This window comes from Canis lupus, chromosome 26 (assembly GCF_003254725.2).
Source record: "Canis lupus dingo isolate Sandy chromosome 26, ASM325472v2, whole genome shotgun sequence".
Taxonomy (NCBI): Eukaryota; Metazoa; Chordata; class Mammalia; order Carnivora; family Canidae; genus Canis; species Canis lupus.
This window is the reverse complement of record NC_064268.1, coordinates 9,938,892-9,959,359: the sequence shown is the minus strand read 5'-3', so window position 1 is coordinate 9,959,359 and position 20,468 is coordinate 9,938,892. Positions and strand designations below refer to the sequence as shown.

At 41.8% G+C, this 20,468-nt stretch overlaps 3 protein-coding genes across 9 annotated transcripts in view; 2 read left to right on the top strand and 1 right to left on the bottom strand.

Moving 5' to 3' along the window:
* The window catches only part of NAA25 (N-alpha-acetyltransferase 25, NatB auxiliary subunit), a 78,582-nt gene extending 72,342 nt beyond the window's left edge, over positions 1–6,240 (top strand). The window contains exon 24 of the mRNA XM_025474003.3: positions 3,355–6,240. Within this exon, the coding sequence (XP_025329788.1) occupies positions 3,355–3,477 (123 nt within the window). The 3' untranslated portion in view covers positions 3,478–6,240. The remainder of the gene's footprint in view (positions 1–3,354) is intronic.
* Positions 6,241–10,396: 4,156 nt separating this feature from the next.
* On the bottom strand, positions 10,397–18,899 carry ERP29 (endoplasmic reticulum protein 29). The gene is made up of 3 exons (XM_025474002.3): positions 18,610–18,899; positions 13,260–13,398; positions 10,397–11,225 (listed from the first exon to the last, which is right to left on the bottom strand). Exons 1-3 carry the CDS (start codon positions 18,751–18,753, stop codon positions 10,723–10,725), a joined length of 786 nt encoding a protein of 261 aa, XP_025329787.1. The 5' UTR covers positions 18,754–18,899; the 3' UTR covers positions 10,397–10,722.
* Positions 18,316–20,468, top strand: part of TMEM116 (transmembrane protein 116) — a 138,400-nt gene continuing 136,247 nt past the window's right edge. For 4 of the 7 annotated variants that reach the window (XM_049101826.1, XM_025473993.3, XM_049101825.1 and 1 more), the window contains exon 1: positions 19,002–19,220. The gene's annotated coding sequence lies outside the window, so the exon portion shown is untranslated. Of the gene's footprint in view, positions 18,411–19,001; positions 19,221–20,468 lie in introns of those variants that run through there. The other 3 variants (XM_049101827.1, XM_049101823.1, XM_049101822.1) reach the window with 3 other exon arrangements.

Here is a 20,468-nt window from a genome sequence, read left to right as displayed (position 1 = left end):
AAATTAGAAAATAGAGAATAGCACCTCTCTTTTCTTAGCCCCAAATAAGTCCCAGTCTCATCATCCAGAACTATCCTCACCTCTTTCTCTTCTGTATTCCTGTAACACATCTGTATCTGCCAGTAGCCTTTATGACTTCTGGGCACTTGGGTGCCCAGTAAAAGCCTAGTAATTGAATCCTTGAGAAACAGGTATTTCCTAACTAGGATTTTTGCCTTCTGCCTCTCACTTGGACACACTCTGAAAGAAGAGATACTTGATAGTCTGTTTGGAACACTTTTACAGTGCTCGCTTCGGTAGCACATACTAAAAATTGGAACACTTTTACATATAGAGAAATCTGATAATTAGTGGTAGGTTTTGAGCTGTTTGACTTTTTATTTTTTAGGCCAAACCCAAACTTATTCTCTACTCCAAACTCACAGCTCTTTCCCAAATACTATAGAACAAGAAAAACTCAAAATTATACTATTTGCTTAAAAAAAAATCTTAAAAGATCACAAATTTGGATGAATGTCACATTGCTTCATATGATTGGGCTTTGCTGGATATCTTTGAGATTTTTAATAAGTAGATAGATATAAATTTATTGAGCTTGCTATTGTTGGATAAATGCTCATAGAAATACAGTGATTGAAAGACCTGGCTATAACTCTGAAAAATAGAATGGAGTTTCCTCAGACAGTTGAAAATAGAGCTACCCTATGACCCAGCAATTTGCACTACTAGGAATTTGCCCCAAAGATACAAATGTAATGATCCAAAGGAGCGCTTGCACCCTAATGTTTATAGCAGCAGTGTCTACAATAGCCAAACTATGGAAAGAGCCCAGATGTCCGTCAACAGATGAATGGTTAAAGGTGGTGTGGTATATGTATACAGTGGAATACTACTCAGCCATCAGAAAGTGAAATCCTGCCATTTGCAATGATGTGGATGTAACTCTTATGCTAAGTGAAATAAGTCAGAAAGACAAATACCATGGTCTCACTCATATGTAGAATTTAAGGAATAAAACAGGATCATTGGGGAAGAGAAAGAAAAATAAAACAAGACAAAGTCAGAGAGGGAGATAAACCATAAGAGACTTTTTTATCATAGGACACAAACTGAGGGTGGCTAGAGGGGAAGGAGGTTGGGGGACAGGGTAACTGGGTGATGGACATTAAGGAGGGCATTACGTGATGTAATGAGCACTGGGTGTTATATAAGACTGATGAATCACTGACCTCTACCTCTGAAATTAATAGTACATTATATATTAATTTAAAAAAAGACCTGGCAAAAAAAAAAAAAAAAAAAAAAAAAGACCTGGCTTTAGATGCATACAAATTAATTTGGAGGTAAGATAGAGGCACAAAAACTGAACGAGTCTGCGAAGTCTTACCGGAGAGGTTACATTTAAGGATCAGTAAGTGTTCAGTAGGTAGACCAGAATGGATGAAAGGATATCAAAGCAGAAAGAGGCAGAAGAGTGAATTGTGTGGAGGCACCTGAGTCAGTCGGCAGAGCTAGAGCACATGGTATATGGGAAGGACTGTCCAAGACCAAGATGACAGGCACAGTAGCCCACAAAGCTGTTGCCAGTTGTGTGGTGGTGGTTAAAAGATCTGTCTGCCTTCTGATGTAAGAAATAAGATTTTTCATTTTGAGTATTCATTCAAAAGGTTATCTTTAAGTTTGGGCTACTTTAAATTTTTTAAGCCTTGACTCTGTCCTTATCTTTGTTTTTTTTAAAAAGATTTATTTGAGAGCATGAATGTGTGTACAAGTGGGGGGAGGACAGAAAGAGAGAGAATCTCTCTCTGCTGAGCATAGGGCCCAAGGGGGTGGCAGTGGCTCTATTTCACAATCCTGAGATCATGACTTGAGCCAAGACCAAGAGTGGATGCTCAGCTGACTGAGCCACCCAGGCACCCCTGTTCTCATATTTTGACCTTGGGAAAGTCATTTAACCTCTGTGCTTCAACTTCTTTATCTGAAAAATAGAAATCATAATACCTATTTTATAGGATTATAGTGAGGATTACAAAAAACAATAATGGCATTTTATTACCTATTTTTATTGAGGTCATAATACCTATAATATACTGAGCAGCACCAGCCACCAAATGTAGGATCCATATAGTGCTGGCTATTCGTATTTTGAGGGGAAATTTTTTTTTTTTCTTCAATTCAGTTGCCACTAGGTTTACTTCTTTTTTCTTTCCTTCCTTTCTTTCTAAACTTCAAACACTATGCATAAACCCTCTGAACTACCACAGTCCCAATCCTTTTTCCTCTTCCCAGGGGCTATCCACTAAAACTGGTTATGTTCCAAGACCTTTTAATGTAACCTTATAATGTACTCTAATAGCTGTTAGGCTTTTGAAAGTAAATGATACATTCTATTTTATTCTGAAACTTGGCTTTTTTTTTTTTTTTTTTTTTTTTCTTAACCTCATATTCAAGAGATTTGTTTAGGCTAGCACATATATGCCAGTCTTGTTCTTTTAAACAACTGTATGGTATTCAAAATATGAATGCATCATAGCCATTGGACTTTTTAGGTTGTTTATATACATTTACTACAGGACGGAATGAAATGTATTTTACATGCCTTCTCGTCTTATGCACATGTGTATTTCCAAGGTTGTTTAGGTCTCAAGGTGTGTTTATCTGGTTTCTTCAGGGCTTTGCAGTACCAACTTCATGTAACCTTAGCCAGTTCTCAACCAACCTCCTTTCTCTGTTTGAACATTCCATCCTTTTGTTTTTTGTAGTCTCTACCACAATTCAAGTGTGTAGCACATATTTGAGTAGGTCTAGGAAAGCTTTATTCTTTTTTTAGCTCTTTATTCTCTGGAACCCATGGACTTTGTCAATATAGAAGGAGACCTATCAATATTATAACTAGAAAAGTTGGCAAAGGTAAATGTGATGCCTTTATATGTGTCTGTGATAATGTTCAAATTAATAATAAATTTCTACTTTTGTTTTCTGATGAAATAATGAGAAATATTAATTTTTCCATTTTGTACAGCTAACAAAATAGTGATTTTATATCCAAACTACTTAGTAATCATTTTCTACCTTTTTTTTCTGGATAAAAGTTAATCAGAAATACCAGTTTTTTGATTTTGTGTAACTTAAAACAATACTGATTAAATACTTAAAAGAATAATGATGCTAAAGCAGGGAGCCTGTTTCTCCCTCTGCCTATGTCTCTGCATCTCTCTGTGTCTCTCATGAATAAATAAATAAAATCTTTTATTAAAAAAAAAAGGATAATTGTAGTTTTAACTTCCACAAGAAGAACTATAATCTAGGGGAGTGCTTTCAGAGCAAGACCACTAATTATTGTCTCCTTTGTAGGAAGAGAGAAAATTTTCAAAGACTGTGCAAGGGAAGGTGCAGAGCAGTTATCTACACTCACTTCTGGAAATTGGAGAGCTGCTGAAAAAAAGACTGGAGACCACAAAGAAACTAAAAATTTAAGGAAGTCTGAATCACAGGCACCGATGACTTTATGGCAGAAAATTACATCATCTTCCCAGGCAGAAGCTACATCTGGTTGACCATCATTTTAATCCAGAACTTCCTCATAAAATGCATGAAGGACTTTGATTGTGAATTAATTTTTTAGGTATTAAATGTATACAATTGATTAAATTATTGTATATAAACCAGAAGCAGGACCCTCATCTGGGTTTGACCACTTTTTATACATGTTCATATGCATATGGCAGCCACAAGAGAACCCCACTTTTCTTCTTTCCTCCCATCACCAGAAACATCTGGTGGGTAGGGGGGTCCTATAAAAGCAGCAATAGAAATTAAGCATAAAGCATTGACCTCAGAGCAGCTGAATGGCCCTACCATTATTGCAGTAGGTGTTTGGTCTGGTCCTTGAGCCTTAGGAAGCAGAAAGCAGAAGTATAGGGGGACCATGACTAGCAGCAGGCCCTTTTTCCACATTAGTTTAGTTTTGAGGCTTCCTCAGCTGCTTGGCTCCCACAGAACCCAAATCAGGTTCCCAAAGGGCCTCAGATGAAATTTGGCATAAATAAGCACCTGTCACTGAAGAGCGCCACTGAGATGACCACAGGCTCGGTAGCCAAGAAATCCCCATCCTAGCTCCTGTGAGTTAAATCACAGATAGGCTTATGTTAACTTACAGGCATATGGAGGGGGAAGCAGTGCAGACCACTTACGAGCCTGCTGAGGACTAGCTTGCTGTCTTTCATCCATCTTTGGGAAAGATGGGAATCACTGTTTTAAAGAAGAGAGGTGTACATAATTTATGCAGGCAAATCTAATACCAATGTCATTGGTTTTGTGAGATATATATATATATATATATGCTTTTACATATATATTTTTCAGGCATATATATGTGTGTGTGTATATATATATATATATATATATGCTTGAAAATAAAGATGTAATACTTTAGTGTTTTTTAATTGGGGGGGTGGTTTGGGGAGGAAGGAAGGAATGTATATTATGGACTTAACCTAGGTTTTAAGTTTTAGGCTGGCAAAAGAAATGTTATCCATTGGGTTTGACATTGTCTACTTTCTTCAAACTTGAGAATTACACCAGGATGGTGTTTACATTGTTCCTACATTGTACCTGTAGCTCCCCAAGACTGTAGCTTCAGAGGTTGGTCTGACAGAAAACATAAACATTGCTCTTGAAAATGCTATACAGTTTATACAATTGCTTTGATAACTTTTTGCATTTGAATCTGTGCTTCTATTTTTGGTCTTTGTTACTCAAATACCATTAAAGTTAGTAATTCTTTAAGAACAAAGACATGAGTTTGATAAGGAAATTCAGACATCGGGTTGATTGGTCTTGAAAGACCTTACAGGTCCTTTCCTACTCACTTCTCCAGTGAAAATGTGATACTTTTTTCTTTTAAAAAGCAAAACAAAAGAGAGCTTGGAAAATCTCTGTATGCAAAATAACTGCATTTTGTTCCCTCATCGTGACTTTCTTAGATTCACAATTTGATAGAGTGATTAATAACTGTTTAAACTTCCAAGGAAATTTTTAAGGAAATTACATTATCTGTTCAAAATAAGACTGGAAATCCTAGTCCATCAAGTAATTTCAAGAAGTTATTTTTTGACGTAAGTTGGTATCCACAGCCATCATACCCCATCTCAAAAAGAACTGCCTTGAACAAGATGAATTAAAAACTCTAATTGATTCCAAATTTAATTTAATGACAACATATCATAATTTCGTAAAACTATTGCCTATTTAGATGGGACTTGGTGTGTGTATGAGAGTGGGGGTATGTGTGTATGGCATATGTTCTTGAAATGATGTTTCTTTGAATATCCAGAAATACTGTACATAGAAATAGAAATGCTCTATGAAACAAGTCTTCAACTGACCATGGTCAATCTAGCATATGTGTGCTCAGTGAGCTGGCTTTGGTCCTCAGGGACAGTGCTTGACTCCAGTGGTCTACCTAACTAGTCTTTTGCCTAGGGGCACCCGGGACCTCTACTGGTGTTAGTGACAAATAATGTTACGTCGAGGTTATGCTTCCTTTGTTATTTGCTGACTTTCCTACTAAATGTAGCATTTCAATTAGATCCAACCGCTTACATTTTGAATAATGTAAAAAGAATGAAATTATGCAGAAATGGCGAATATCTTTTATTGATCTGTTCTTTTGGAAACTGTTATGCACTATAAATTGTGTACAGTTTAAATATATATATATTCATACACACACACACACACACACACACATATATATATATATATTCTTACGGGATTAAAAAGCACCCTCCAGCAATTGTATGTCATTGGTATTTGAAGAGAATTCCCAAATAACCTGTTGCTGCTGCTGCTGCTGTTTTTGGTTTGTGTGGGTTTTTTTGTTGTGTTTGTTTTTGTGTGGTAAATTGATATTTAAAAAAAAAAAAAGGAAAGAAAAAACACGACTACTGTTTACAGACTGAAAAATTACTGCTTTTTATACTACTGAGATCCTAAGTTAAGACTCTCCAAAGCAAACATTTGGTTTAAATCATTTATCTGATGTGGATAAAGCATAGAGAAATTTTTAGTGTTCTTCACATCATGGAAAATGTACAAATGCCTAGCTGTGTTGCCCATCAATTTTGTATATTTTCATAATTTTAATTGTTCAAAATTGCATTATATTTTGCAATCACTATGTTCAACCTGGATTTGTCTTTCATTTAAACTTTTAATATAAAAAGGGGTTTCAATGTATCTATGGCCTTGTTATTGAAACTCTTCCTACTCATTTAAGGTCATTTATTAATATGGGAAGTATGTTTTCCCTTCAGAACTAAGTGAGGCATACATATCCAATTAAACTGGATGGGATTAATTTATATAAATACTTCCATTTTAAGTTGGCATTTCTGCCTGGGTCATTTCTGTTTGGATTCCTAGAAGCCACAACGTTTTAGATAATGTAATTCATCTCAATTTTGTACTGTTACATTCCTTGGCAAAATTGTAGTATTTGTGAATTTAAAACTTTTATTTCAAGGCCACTAGTCTTTTCATTTAAAAGTAGTACCCCACATGCCAGCATTCATGAATTTCAATATCTATGTATTGGACACTTCTCTATCACATGCCGAATTCCACTTTAGGCTCTGCTGATACAAGTGGTAAATGAGAACACACATCCTAGGTGGTGGCCCAGGTGGGGTAGGAGTTGAGAAAAATAAACCTAGTTTATTTATAAAGTCCTGGAGGTAAGTCAGGATGCTGATAACCAGGTCCCACTAATAGTGCCATCTGACCTGACTGATGGAAAGTCAGCAACGGAGAAAGGAACCCCTGTGCATAGGCCCCAAGGCAGGAACTACTGAGCTTGTTCCAATTGATTGACAAAGGGCTCAAGCAGCTGGGCTTGAAGTGGAAAGGGGGAAGGATGTTGGGGGGTAAGGCTGGGGGTTTGTCAGAGCAATGACAATGGCTACTTCGTAGTTAGGGAAAGGAATGAGATCTCTAAATTTACTGGGAAGTTACTAGAAGATTTCAGGCAGGCTGATGACATGGTTTATTCAAGAGTACTTAGGGCCCACAGGCTAAGATCAAAAGTTGACTCACTGACAGTACAGTGGAAAGAGGAGCTTTCTGTCCTGAAATATTGTTTCCTATCTGTCCTGATCTATTAAATGCCCTTGTCTGGGCCCTGAGGAAAGTCTTAAAATTTTTGCCTGCTACTCCATCCCAATATTCTCTGTCATTTTTACAAAAGGTGGGGTACTTGGGTATACTTCACCACTTTTTTTTTTTTTTTTTTGAGCACCGGCACATACTCAGAGCAGAGAGAGGGAGAGACTCCCAAGCTGACTCCCTGCTGAGTGTGGAGCCCAGATGTGAGGCTCAGTCCTACGACCTTGATATTACAACCTGTGCTGAAATCCGAGTCCACAGCTCAACCAGCTGCACCATTCAGGTGTGCCCCCTCACTGCCATTTTTAACCTTCCCCAAAAGGTGGGCTCAGGTTTATACTTTTTCTTCCATTTTTAGATGCCGTCACTACCTTGATGCAGACATGTATTTCATAGTAACAAGTGGAATGTAAGCAACCAGGAGCCAAATGCTTATAAAAATTATTTGTGGGGTACCTACAGCAATTTGTGCTGTCAAAGCACAGCTTTCTTTGCAACTTCCTGCTTCCATATATCCCAGTAAAAATGGGTCCCTGACAATGTGCTATTTCACATAGGAGAAAAATTATTGCAGGCAAGGCTACTACCTAAGACTACATAGTGAGGTAAGGGTTAGGGAAGATTCAAACTCTTAAGTATTGATGAAGCAAGCTGAAATCTCGACCACCCCTAACCCACTATCTCACATTCTTGGTAGTTTTGATGGCTACATTCAAATTGCCAGATTCTGTCTTGGTGCTTTATTGAACAATTGTTCCAGCTGCAATTCTGATGCCAACTTTTTTGGGGACACCAAATGCCAAGGATTATTTGAGATAACTTACAAGTTCCTCAGAATGAGGTTCTTCGTGTTGGATCCAAGGTCTCATTTGCTTCAGGTTATCTGTAAATTCCCCAGAAATTGTCTATATTTGTTTGATTTTGGGAAGCCAGTCCATAGCCTCATTATGATCTGATTAGCAACATTTGAGCCATGATATTTAATTAGAGGAAGAAGAGGGAAGGAATCCATTTGCTCTAAGTGTCAGGGAAGATTTAATTTTATGTGGCATATGCAAATCACTTAAAAACTCTATAGAGTTTTGAGGGCTCATCTTTAATGAGAAATATCTGATATAAAGAGCCTTTGATAGGATAATCTAGCCCTGCCCAATGGCTCTTCAAGTCAAGACCCTAGGCTTATAAATACTCAGTCTGGATTCATCCAATGAAGTACCCCTTGATGTGCTGCCACCTTTCCTTTAACAACTGGTAGGACTGCATTCAGGGACTGTGGATGCGTTTAAAGTTCTTTCCCTATCTGTCATTTGGCTTCTTTATTTCCCATTAAGACAGTGAATGCTTAGATACTTGGAAGTGAACCTGTTTTAGACAAATGAGAAAAAAATTTAGAACAGCTAAATCAAGTTTATCACTGAGAAACATCCAGAAAGATCTCCCCAAATTTTCAATTAGAATGAAAAAAAAAGAGTAGGTGAAATATTGAAATCTATATACAGTTACATCCTTTTCTCAAATGTTGAATATCTACACGGGCTACTGGCAAGTGTTGAGGTCTGAACACTTGTTCAGATTTTAAGATTTTATTTATTTTTATTTATTTATTTTAAGATTTTATTTTTATTTTATTTATTTATTTATTTATTTATTTATTTATTTATTTATTTATTTATTTATTTAATTCTGAGAGAGAGAGAGGCAGAGACACAGGCAGAGGGAGAAGCAGGCACCATGCAGAGAGCCTGATGTGGGATTTGATCCCGAGTCTCCAGGATCATGCCCTGGGCTGCAGGCGGCACTAAACTGTTGAGCCACCAGGGCTGCCCATGTTTTTAAGATTTTATTTATTCATTTGAGAGAGATAAAGAAGGAGGAGGGGCAGGAGAGGGAGAGAGAATCTCAAGCAACCCTGCGCTGAGTAAGAAGCCCACCTCAGGGCTCCATCCCAGGACCATGAGATCATGACCTGAGCCAAAATCCAGAGTCAGATGTTCAACTGACTAAGCCACCCAGGCTGCCCCTGAATATCTTTTGCTTGGTTTAAATTCTGAGCCTAAGCTACCACAATGTTTTTGTTCCATCCAACTCAATACATGGATTTTCCTGCATGTTTTTGTTTCTAGTGACTTTACTTTTTTATTTTTTTTAAGATTTTATTTATTTATTAATGAGAAGCACAGAGAGAGAGAGAGAGGCAGAGACACAGGCAGAGGGAGAAGCAGGCTCCATGCAGGGAGCCCGACGTGGGACTCGATCCCGGGACTCCAAGATCACACCCTGGGCTGAAGGCAGCGCTAAGCCGCTGAGCCACCCAGGCTGCCCTCTAGTGACTTTATTATTTTTTTAAAGATTTATTTATTTTTATTTATGATAGACACAGAGAGAAAGAGAGAGGCAGAGACACAGGAGGAGGGAGAAGCAGGCTCCATGCCGGGAGCCCCACACGGGACTCGATCCCAGGACTCCAGGATCGCGCCCTGGACCAAAGGCAGGCGCCAAACCGCTGAGCCACCCAGGGATCCCCCTCTAGTGACTTTAAATACCAATCTGGCTGAAATGGACGAACACGAACAAGGTTTTATTTGCTAACTCCCTTCAAGTCAAATTTCTTTGTGTGGCTGTAAGAATATTTTAGGACTTGCACTTTGGTATTTCCAAATAGTTAAATATGAAAGTGGAGATGTTATCATGAAGCTTATCATTACATGAAGCTCATCACTCCTAAAAACAGACTGGAGTCAGTACAATGGGTCTCCCACTCTGCTTTTTTAATGTTGGTACTTACTCAGTAACTGACAGTGACAAAGTAACTTAGATGGAAAACAAGCTCTTTTTTTAAAAAAACTTACAATTAGACTGAATGGTATCATTTAGCTATCTAAATCCAACTCTTAAAAATCTGATTTTATCAGTAAAACTAAGAATTTGCTCTTTTTCATGGAATGTGGAAAATTATTACACTGAGCTTCCTTAATGTTGTTATTCCACTTCAAGGATCAGAAAGAGGATGATGCATTTTGCCACCCACAGTCAGTCCACTGGAGTTTGAATGCCAGTGGAAGGTAATAAAGGCAGTCCTTGAGCTGGGACCAGTTTCTACAGTGTTACAGGGATAGTCACTTATCCTGGTAGAGTGGAGTCCATACCAGCTTAGATTAAAAAATAAATTCAAAGGAGAAAGCATATCACAGGCCAAAGTATAATTTGTGAAAGAAAACTGAATGGCTTCAGGTCCTTTTAACCAAAACACAGAAACTTTAATTGGGTTATAATAACACCTGTCAAGGACCTGGGCAGTACACTCTTTTTTATAGCACCAATTCCTTCTGAGGGGGGATTTCACAAGCCATCTGGTAAGTGCTCTGGTTATACACCAAACTGGCGCTAGTAATGTCCTAAGCATGGTCACATCAGCGTCAATGTCCAGGTATGCTCAGATTTCCAGCTTAGTACCCCTTTAACCACCACTCTCTCGTATCCCAGGAGGGTCTCTCACAGCCAACAGATTAACTCTCCCCTCTCCCCACCCCCAAACCCTGGAAAACCTGGAGTGCCTTTTTACAGCTCCTCCTTCTCGACCCCCTTCTTCTGGAAAGCAGTCAAGATGTTTAAGCTCTTCTGGAGCTCTTCCTTCTTCCCATCACTCATCTTGTTCTTCTCAATCAGCTTGGTGATCCGGGTCATTTCTGACACTGGGAAGTCCTCCCCTTGGTCTAAGACCTTTCCCATGATCTTTAGATATTGCTCAGCCCACTTCTTCTCAGTGTCCTTCACACTGGCGAGGTTGTCCTGCCCCTGCTTCAAGAGCGCCTGGCGGGCCTCCACACCTGAGGCCCTGATGAACTCCCCAGCAAGGGCATCATATGCAGGCAGGCAACCAGGCATACCCAGGTAGACTCCTTGCCCCTTTAGCCAGCGCTGGATGGCTCCAACCTTAACCACCCCACTATACAGAACTGGGTTCTCAAAGTCCCCATCCCGAAAGAGGTAGAAGACTGGGTAGTTCTCTTTGTCCAGCTTGTATTTGTCACTCAGCTCCATATTCAGCTTATCACCATAATCTGTAAACAGAAAGCAAGTATAAGGAGCAAGATCATAAGGAATGCGGGGCAGGACACTGCTATGAAGCCTATCTGAGCTGATAGCAAGAAGGATCCTGGTTGTGTCTCCTGACTTCTTAGCCACAGGGCATTAATCAACTTATTTAACCTCTCTCTCGCTCTTTTTTTTTTTAAAGAATTTATTTATTCATGAGAGACACAGAGAGAGAGGGGCAGAGACTAAGAAGAGGGAGAAGCAGACTCCATGCAGAGAGCCCAATGCGGGACTCGATCCTGGGACTCCGGGATCCCGCCCTGAGCCAAAGGCAGGTGCTCAACCACTGAGCCACCCAGGCGTCCCTTATTTAACCTCTCAACTTTGCATTCCTCATCTGAAAAATGGGAATTCTTCTGAATATTTATTCTATGCCCACTATGTGCCAGGTTCTAAGTGCTATGGATCTAGTTATGATTAAGAGTAATAAGTTCTCTGATCAAGGAGCTTATGTTCTTTTAAAGGTAAGAAGAGAGAAGATAAACAAACATACACGATTAGTGCCAAAAAGATAAAACTAACATGGCACGATGTGACAGTAGGTAAGGCCTACTTGGGTAGTCATGGAAGGCCTTTCTGTGGAGAGAATAGGAGCTGAAAGACCCATGTTTCAAGGAGGGAGACACATGATAATCTGGGAAGAGTGTCTCAGGTAGGAAGGTGTGAAAATGCCAAAGCTCTGAGGCAGGAATAAGCTGGGTGGCTTGAAGGATTTCAAGGGCCATTCTGGCTGGAGCTTAGTGGGCAAGAGGAACATGTGGTAGGTAGCAGGCAGAGGTGTTGGCAGGACCCAATGAGGAGATATGTGCACCTAACCTGACAGAGTTCAGTGCAATATGTGGTATTTGCTATGTTCTTCAGAACAGGTAGTAGCAGTTCCAAGGGCTGATTTTGTGACAACTGGTTTCTTATACCTTGGCAAAAGGAAACAGCCAAGGCCACCTATATTACTGGGCAGTAGTATAGGGAAGCGTGGGGTTCCAGTCCTCCTTCTGCCACTTCAAACTGTACAATCCTGAGCAAGGTACTCCAAGCATGAAGTATTGGGGTCATAGTACTTTCTTCATAAAGTTGTCACAAGGATAAGATACATGCAAAACACTTTAGCACAGTGCCCTGGCACTAAATAAATGTTTGATAAATGTCACCTGCTATTCTTCTTTTAAGCCCCGAGGGAGTGGATCTGCAGCTGAGTCAGGATTGACTACCCAGGAAAAGTGTGGTTATTATCTCTACCCAGGACCAGACTCTCTAGCTAGCTAGGGAACTGAAGCATCCCAGCTGGAGGGAAGCTGTGAGAGGGAAGAACTCATGGCACTTTGAAATAAATACTTAGGTGGAATTCTGTATGAGCTACTTCCTACTACTTCATGGCCTCAAACAAGTCATTTAATTCTTTGAGCTTCAGTTTTCCTTAAGTGTAAAAATGAAGAAAACGTGCCTCACTTTTCAGGCAGGGTTCAAGTGAAGATTCAAAATGCATGGATTGTGCATACCTTTACAGACTGTAAACCACTACGTGTTGGCAACTATTATTATTAGAGTGGTCACTGTGGTTGAGAGCTTCACTTTGATTTAGTGATAGCTCTGATGGATTTGAGTTAAAGCCAAAACCTAATAGTTTTGGTAAAAAACAGCTGAAAAGATGGAAGAAGTGACTATGGAGACCCTAGGAAGCTTGATACCTCCTCTGACCACAGTCCCCTGCAAGGAGAGCCCCAGATTCTTAGAGTAAGTTTAATGTCAGTGTGGGGTAGAGGTGAAGGATGGGGGATTCCCTTCCCTCAGGCATCTGCAAGGATGAACTTGGGATCAAGTCTGTGGTATCAGAATCTGCTCAAGATAAGCCTACCATGGGTGCCAGATTTTTGAGGTCCTGACCCCACTTACACTGGTGTGTGGCTCAGACAGAAGTGTTGGGTATTCCACCTACAGGGAGGGAAATAATCTCTAGCTTCCTCCCCTTCTGCCCTCCACAGTCAAGATGCATTTGTCCATACCTGAGATCCCCACCTCTGCCACCAAGAGATCATCGCTGGAGGCCGAGTTTTCAGCCAGTCGCTTGAACTCATCCTGTTTCTCACCGTAGGGGTACTGGGTGTCGAACTTCACCAAGACGAACTTGCTTTTGGGAATGACCTGAGGGTACAGAGAGCTGAGCAAGTCCAGGATTCCAGAGACTTTTGGGGCTAATTCCCTTTCTCAAAGGACTCCTGTTTAAGAAAGAGTGCAAACCAAGCCTGCAGGGGAGACAAGTGCTCACAAACTAATGTTCATCCATCCATCCATCCCTCAATTCATGTAACAATTTATTGGTGATGGGCACCCCATTAGATTCATAGTAATCAAAGACATATACAACACTGCTTAAAATAAACAAAGCTTAGATGTATTAAGGCCTTCTTGGTAAGATTAAAGGAACCCTTTGAAAATACTACATTTGCCCTTGGCATATCCATCATCCTAGAGGGCCTTTCTTAGTAAACAATGAACCAAAAATCTGACAAAAGTCAACCAACCAAACATCTATAAAGGGACTGGCACCCATGGAGGTGCTTTGGCTAAGGAGCTCAGAAGCTCAATCAACTCTGTAGTTTCAGGGCTCATAGGAAGTTGCTGAGAGGCAGGCTTATGACAATGTCCACTCCCTAGACCATAGTTCCCCTTGGCTAGATCTCCAGGTCCTAAACTGTCAGGGTCAAGACCTTTATTTTATTTGTGGTAAAATTCTGAACATATGACATTCACCATATCAGCCATTTTAAAGTGTACAAAACAGTAAAATTTATTCCACTGACAACAGAGTGGCACCATCACTAGTGTCTATTCCAGAACATTTTCATCACCTGAAAAGGAATCACATACCTATACACATTTTAAGCAATCACTTCCCATTCCTGTTCCCTCCCATCCCCAGGCAACCAACTATCTACTTTTTGTCTCTATGATGTCTGCTCTGATGGAATCCTACAATATGCAGCCTTTGGTACCTGGCTTCTTTCACTATCACGTTTTCAAGGTTCACTGATGTTTTAGCATGTCTCAGTATTTAATTCCTTTTTGTGGGCTAATAACATTCCATTGTATGGATATGACACATTTTATTTATCTATTCATCAGGTGATGGACATTTGGGCTGTTCCCACCTCTTGGACTATTTGAGAATAGTGCTGTTATAAACATTGTGGACAAATGTTTGTTTAAAAGCCTGTTTCCATTTCTTTTGGGTATATACCTGGGAGTGGAAATGCTTGATGATATAATTTCCTTTTTTTTAAAGATTGTATTTATTTATTCATGAGAGACACGAGAGAGAGAGAGAGAGAGAGAGAGAGAGAGAGAGGCAGAGACATAGGTAGAGGAAGAAGCAGGCTCCATGCAGGGTGCCCCATGAGGGACTCGATCCCGGGACTCCAGGATCACACCCTGGGTCGAAGGCAGGCACCAAACCACTGAGCCATCCAGGTGTCCCTGATATAGTAATTCCATGTTTAAGTTTTAGAGGAATCCCCAAGATCTTTCTTTTGATAGTTTCTCTCAATGCACAGGTTTTTTTTTTTTTTTTTTTTTTTTTTTATTGGTGTTCAATTTACTAACATACAGAATAACACCCAGTGCCCGTCACCCATTCACTCCCACCCCCCGCCCTCCTCCCCTTCTACCACCCCTAGTTCGTTTCCCAGAGTTAGCAGTCTTTATGTTCTGTCTCCCTTTCTGATATTTCCCACACATTTCTTCTCCCTTCCCTTATTTTCCCTTTCACTATTATTTATATTCCCCAAATGAATGAGAACATATAATGTTTGTCCTTCTCCGACTGACTTACTTCACTCAGCATAATACCCTCCAGTTCCATCCACGTTGAAGCAAATGGTGGGTATTTGTCATTTCTAATAGCTGAGTAATATTCCATTGTATACATAAACCACATCTTCTTTATCCATTCATCTTTCGTTGGACACCGAGGCTCCTTCCACAGTTTGGCTATCGTGGCCATTGCTTCAATGCACAGGTTTATTCTAACTCTTCTCTCCTCCTCCTACAACTTTTTGTTTTTCTAATGAAAGTGATCAATTGGCCACTTCTGGCCAATTTTTCATCATAAGCAATCACTGTCATAATTAAGTGAAGCTGACATCATTTCAGTTTTTGTTACTCTGTTCCTCATTGTGTGTTGAAGTCCATTTGATTTTAGCTTTTAAAAAAATATTTGACATAGGAAAGGAGAAGCTACCAGAACAGATAATCTTTTAAGTGATCACTGACTTCCAAAATCTGAGCTCTGGGAGCCTAAAAGCAGGTAAGACTTTTGTTTTTGTTGTTTTAAAGATTTTATTATTTGAGAGAGTAGCCATAAGCAGGGGGAGTGGCAGAGGGAGAGAGTGAAGCAGGGAGCTTCACTTGGGCCTCTATCCCAGGACCCTGGGATCATGACCTGAGCCAAAGTCAGGTGCTCACCTGACTGAGCCACGCAGGCACCCCCGCAGGTAAAACTTAAAAATATAAATTAGATCACATCCCTCTAGCCTAAATGGCCTTATTTCAGTTCAACACAACAAGCTCATTCCCACTTAGGGCGTTTTCATTTGCTGACTTTACTGGCTGGAATACACTTTCCCCAACTACTTCCAAGATGTATATCATTCAAAGCTCAGTTTAAATGTCCCGCCCAATGGAGAGGACTCCACTCAAAATCCTAGCACTGCTTCATTTTTACCCTCCTCTATCACGTTACTCTGCTCTGCTTTCTTCACAGCATTAATCACTCTTTAAAATTCTTATCTGTTGTCTGTCCTCTTCACTAGAATATACATTTACAAGGACCTCGTCAGACTTGTTTTCTGCTTTATCTCTATTTCCCAAGAGTGTCTGGCATGTGGCAGATGCTGTGAAAATATTTGATAGATGAACACAAGTAGGGTAGGCTATGGTAGCAGAGGCTACATGTGTCTGGGGGGAATATTCTAAAAGAACACCACAGGATCCCTACCTTCAAAGGGCCTACATTTGTATTATGGAATAATGAATAATTATACAGTGGTCTAATACTGAAACAGAATTGAGAGGCCTCCATCTTTTATTTTGCCATTTTAAGCCATTGGCAGAATGGTTTTGAATGGCACACATTTGCACAGTGAACTTTTTCCTTTTTATTAATCAGTTTGTACCTCTTAATTGCTTTAGAAATCTGTCCTTTCTTCATCCTCAAGGAATCAACTCCACCATACCCTATATTTAGGCAACTTGCTTCTTCAAGATGCAGATTAATTTATCATTCATTCATTCATTGAATAAACAGGTACTGAGGGCCTATCACATGCCAGGCACTGTTCTAAGTAAACACAGCAATAAAAAATAAAAATAAAAAAAAAGCAGGCAGGATCTCTTATTTCTAGTGATGGTCAAGGGCAAGAAACAAAACAAAACAAAACAAAAAAAGGTATTGGAAATTGCAAAGAGACAAAACACAGAACAAGGCCCCTGGACATACATATTACCAGGAAGCTCCCCTTCTATACAGTGGTGATGGAAGAAAGATCTAGAAAGGGAGAACACATCTGTTCATTCATTCAACACATCTGTTCATTCATTCAACAAATTATTATTAAGTATCTTTTATGTGACAGGTAACCTGCTAGGTTGTGCAGATGATCAGTGAACAAATAGACAAGGCAGTTCTTCATATTCTAGCATGGGAGATAATAAAATAGACAAGGAGGGGATCCCTGGGGTGGCTCTGCGGTTTAGCGCCTGCCTTTGGCCCAGGGCGCGATCCTGGAGTCCTGGGATCGAGTCCCACGTCGGGCTTCTGGCATGGAGCCTGCTTCTCCCTCCTCTCTCTCTATGTCTATCATGAATAAATAAATAAATAAATCTTTAAAAAAAATAAAATAAAATATATAAGGGGATAAAATCAGTGATGAGTCCTCCACAGAGAAATCCAACTCATGTGACTGGCTCTTTTGACAGAGGGGAGAGGAAGTCAAGGAAGGTCTCAGAGAAGGTAATATTTAACCTAAGGCTGAATGATGAGAAGCAATCAGCCTTTCAAAGATTGAGCAAAGAATGTTCTAGTCAGTAGGAACTGTCAGTGCAAAGGGTCTAGGTCAGTAATGAGCTAGAAATATTCAACGGACAGAAGGCATGTACGGCTGGAGCAGAGGGAACAGAAAGGAGAATGATTAGAAGAGGAAAGGCTAAGCAGTGAGACCTGCAAGAATACTGTAATGAAAGCCATGACCAGGGTGGTAGCAATAAAAACAGACAGACACCAACTGATTAGGAAATACTACTGACTTTACAGTGCAAAATTTCCTTTTAAGTCACACTTGATCTGTGATATTATCCCATTCCCGCTTTTGGGGAGTAGGGTGTAACTGTCCCAATGAAGACCCCAAAAGTACAGGGTGCTGTGGGGTGTGCCTGACAACCATCCAGCCATACCTACACTTTTAAATATGTAAGCCACAGGTGCCAAATCCAGGACAATGAACCCTTTTGAGAATAAAAAGTTCAATCGCTTGAGACAGATTTAGAACTCCACTTTCTTGTTTCACTTCCCAGCAATGGGTACAAATTAAGAAAATAAAACGAATGGCTTCTCTCTCAATGCTTAGTTTCCCCATCTCGCAGGCTAAGTTGAAAGCTACCAGTGGGTGAAGACAGGTGCAAGAGGAGGGAGCTGGGGCTGCATTCAGCCTTCAACATTTCCAACATCCATTTACCCAGGCGAATCCTTCCACGTCTTGACCCAATTTTACTTCATTTTGTTCCCAGGCCCAAAATATTCCCTAGAGTTCCCTTATTCTTAACGCTTGCACTTCTCGGGAAGACACAGGATATCTGAGCATTGTTTGCGTACTGCAAAGCCGGCTGCGCTCTACCCCGCAGGAGGAGGGGCGCAGCAATGCCAGTTAACGAGCCGGGTTTCCAACCACCTCCTCCCCCACTTCCCTCGCCCCACCACAGCCGGAGCTCGGCGGCGACCGCTTCGCACCGCCCTCCAGGCCTCCCACTTGGGATTCGAGGATTGGATCTCGCCCGGCACCGCCCTCTCCCCTTAGGTGAGGGGAAGGGGCGGCGGGTTCCGTAGACTGCAAGTCTACGGCTCTCCTGGAAAAGAGGGGAGTACAAATACTGCAAGGGCAAAGGTGCGCGGGGACCCTGGCTCCCGTGTGCCCCATGGTCGCGGTATGGCCCCGGTCCAGAGCCCACCCCCCTTTAGGATGGTGAGAAGTCCTGGGCTCGTCACTACAGACCACCTTCCGGCAGCCCTGTCTCCTTCCCCACGGGTGTGCGCTCCCCTGGGCGCTCAGGTGCACCTGCGCGCGACTCCCCCACCCCCGTTACCTTGTAGAAAGTGACTGTGTCCAGGGGCAGGGCGCCCTTGGTGTGCAGGCCGCTGCCGCCATGCGGAGCGGAGAGGAGCAGGAGGAACAGGAGAAGGGGAAACAGTGGGGACAGAGAAGCGGCGCGGGGCACGCCGGCAGCCATAACGCCGGATTCTGGCAGTGCGAGCTAGGAAGGCTGTAGTGGAGAAAACGCGGAGGGGGGCGTCACGTGACTAGCAGGGCCGGCTGGGAGGCGCGCACGTGTACCGCCTGGGAGGCTCGCGCCGGCCCAGGGCAGGAGGGAGGGGCCACGTGAGGGGCGGGGAGACAAGGCTGCCACGCGCGCGCACTCGCCGAAGCTCGCGCAGGCCTGCGGCGTGGGGGCGGGGCCGCGTGTAGCGGGTGGCGGGAAGGGGCGGCTGCGCACGCGCGCTCGGCGAGGCTCGCCGTCGGCCCGCTCTTTTCCCGTCCTCCTCTCCTCTCCGTGAGGAGAGGCTCCGAGCGCGTGCCCGGCGTCTTGCAGCGATTACTTTGCTCTCTTTCCTCCACTTCGAAGATGACGAGGCTGGCCATCGTTTCTTCCTGCTTTTGGCCCTGCAGGCAGTCCGTTGGGACCTGCTACTACTTTAGGTTAGTCTGTCAGTGTGTGGTACCACCCTCACGCGGTGGGCATACTCCCCCAGCTCCCTTAGCCAGGACCCAAGTAGGTCGCGCGGACGCTGCTGCCGGTCAGCATGGCGGTCAGGGCCCCCTCCGAGCCCTGCCCAGCGCCTGCCCTGTGGGGCATGCCTCAGCGGCGAGACGCCAGGCTCCGGTACAAGCAGGCTTTACTGAAAGTGGGGCACTCGCGCAGCTACGTCCTAGGCTCCCTGGGGTCTTCAAAACAAGAGTCCGAATAACTCTACACCCTAGATGTTTGTTCAGATGTGTGGTTTACACTGGATCCCTTTTGCCTGCGGGAATACAGAATAGAGATGAATGAGATAGAGCTCTGGACTGAAGGAACTCCTGGTGTTGCGGAGAAGATAGTAACAACAACCACTACAGTGTTGTGAAAACACGTGGAAATCCAGTCAGTCACGCTAAGGAGTGTCCAGGAAAGTTAGAGACAGGAAATGACTTCTGAACCGGATCGTGAAGGAGGAGGAGGAGGAGGAGGCATCGACAAGACAAAAACACCAAAGGATATTTCTAGAAAGGGAAAAAACATGATGAATCTGTAAGGGTAAACTGAGGCACTTTGCAAAAGGTCTCATCAAGCTGAAGGGTTTGGAGCCACCACAGGTGTTAATGAGAATGAAGTTGGATTTGCTCTCACTGAGGAGTGAAGGGAGTGGATCGAAAGGAAGAAGGTTGAAGGCAGGGAGACTAATTAAGGGTCAATTGCAGTAGTCTAGATGAGAGGGTTTAAGGTCCTGCAGTAGGACACAATGAGAGGCATGGGTGGAATTGAGAAATTTTGTGATGTAGAATTCGTAAAACTTTATAAACAAATGGATGTGAGGTAAAGAGAATAATTTATATGTACATATTGAGGGGCTTAGCACCATATTAACCATTTTGTATATCTAATAAGTGTGTGTGTATATAGTCTCCAAAGATCATAGGATCCAATCATGGGTAACCAGTTTATATAGAAATTTTGAAAGAATGAGTCAATATATGTATGTGTTTTGGAGGTTTGGAAAAATTTCGGTTTGCCCTAATACGTTATTAAATAAAATGACCCACATAGACACTGATAGAAGCAGAAGGGGGAATTATGAGCTAAAGTGGTTAAAGAAGGCTTCATGTAGGAAGTGGAAAAGGAGTTAAGCCTTGGATGAAAGAACATCTTAGGTGGAGAACAAATGAAAACGGAGCAGAAATGGAAATAAG

What these genes read in the sequence shown, in the direction of transcription:
- ERP29 (XM_025474002.3), bottom strand. Translation starts at nt 18,753, where the DNA reads ATGGCTGCCGGCGTGCCCCGCGCCGCTTCTCTGTCCCCACTGTTTCCC. An exon ending in ACACAGTCACTTTCTACAAG is followed by an intron (nt 13,399 to 18,609) that starts GTAACGGGGGTG and finishes CTGTACCCTCAG; the next exon opens with GTCATTCCCAAAAGCAAGTT. An exon ending in GGCAGAGGTGGGGATCTCAG is followed by an intron (nt 11,226 to 13,259) that starts GTATGGACAAAT and finishes TTCTGTTTACAG; the next exon opens with ATTATGGTGATAAGCTGAAT.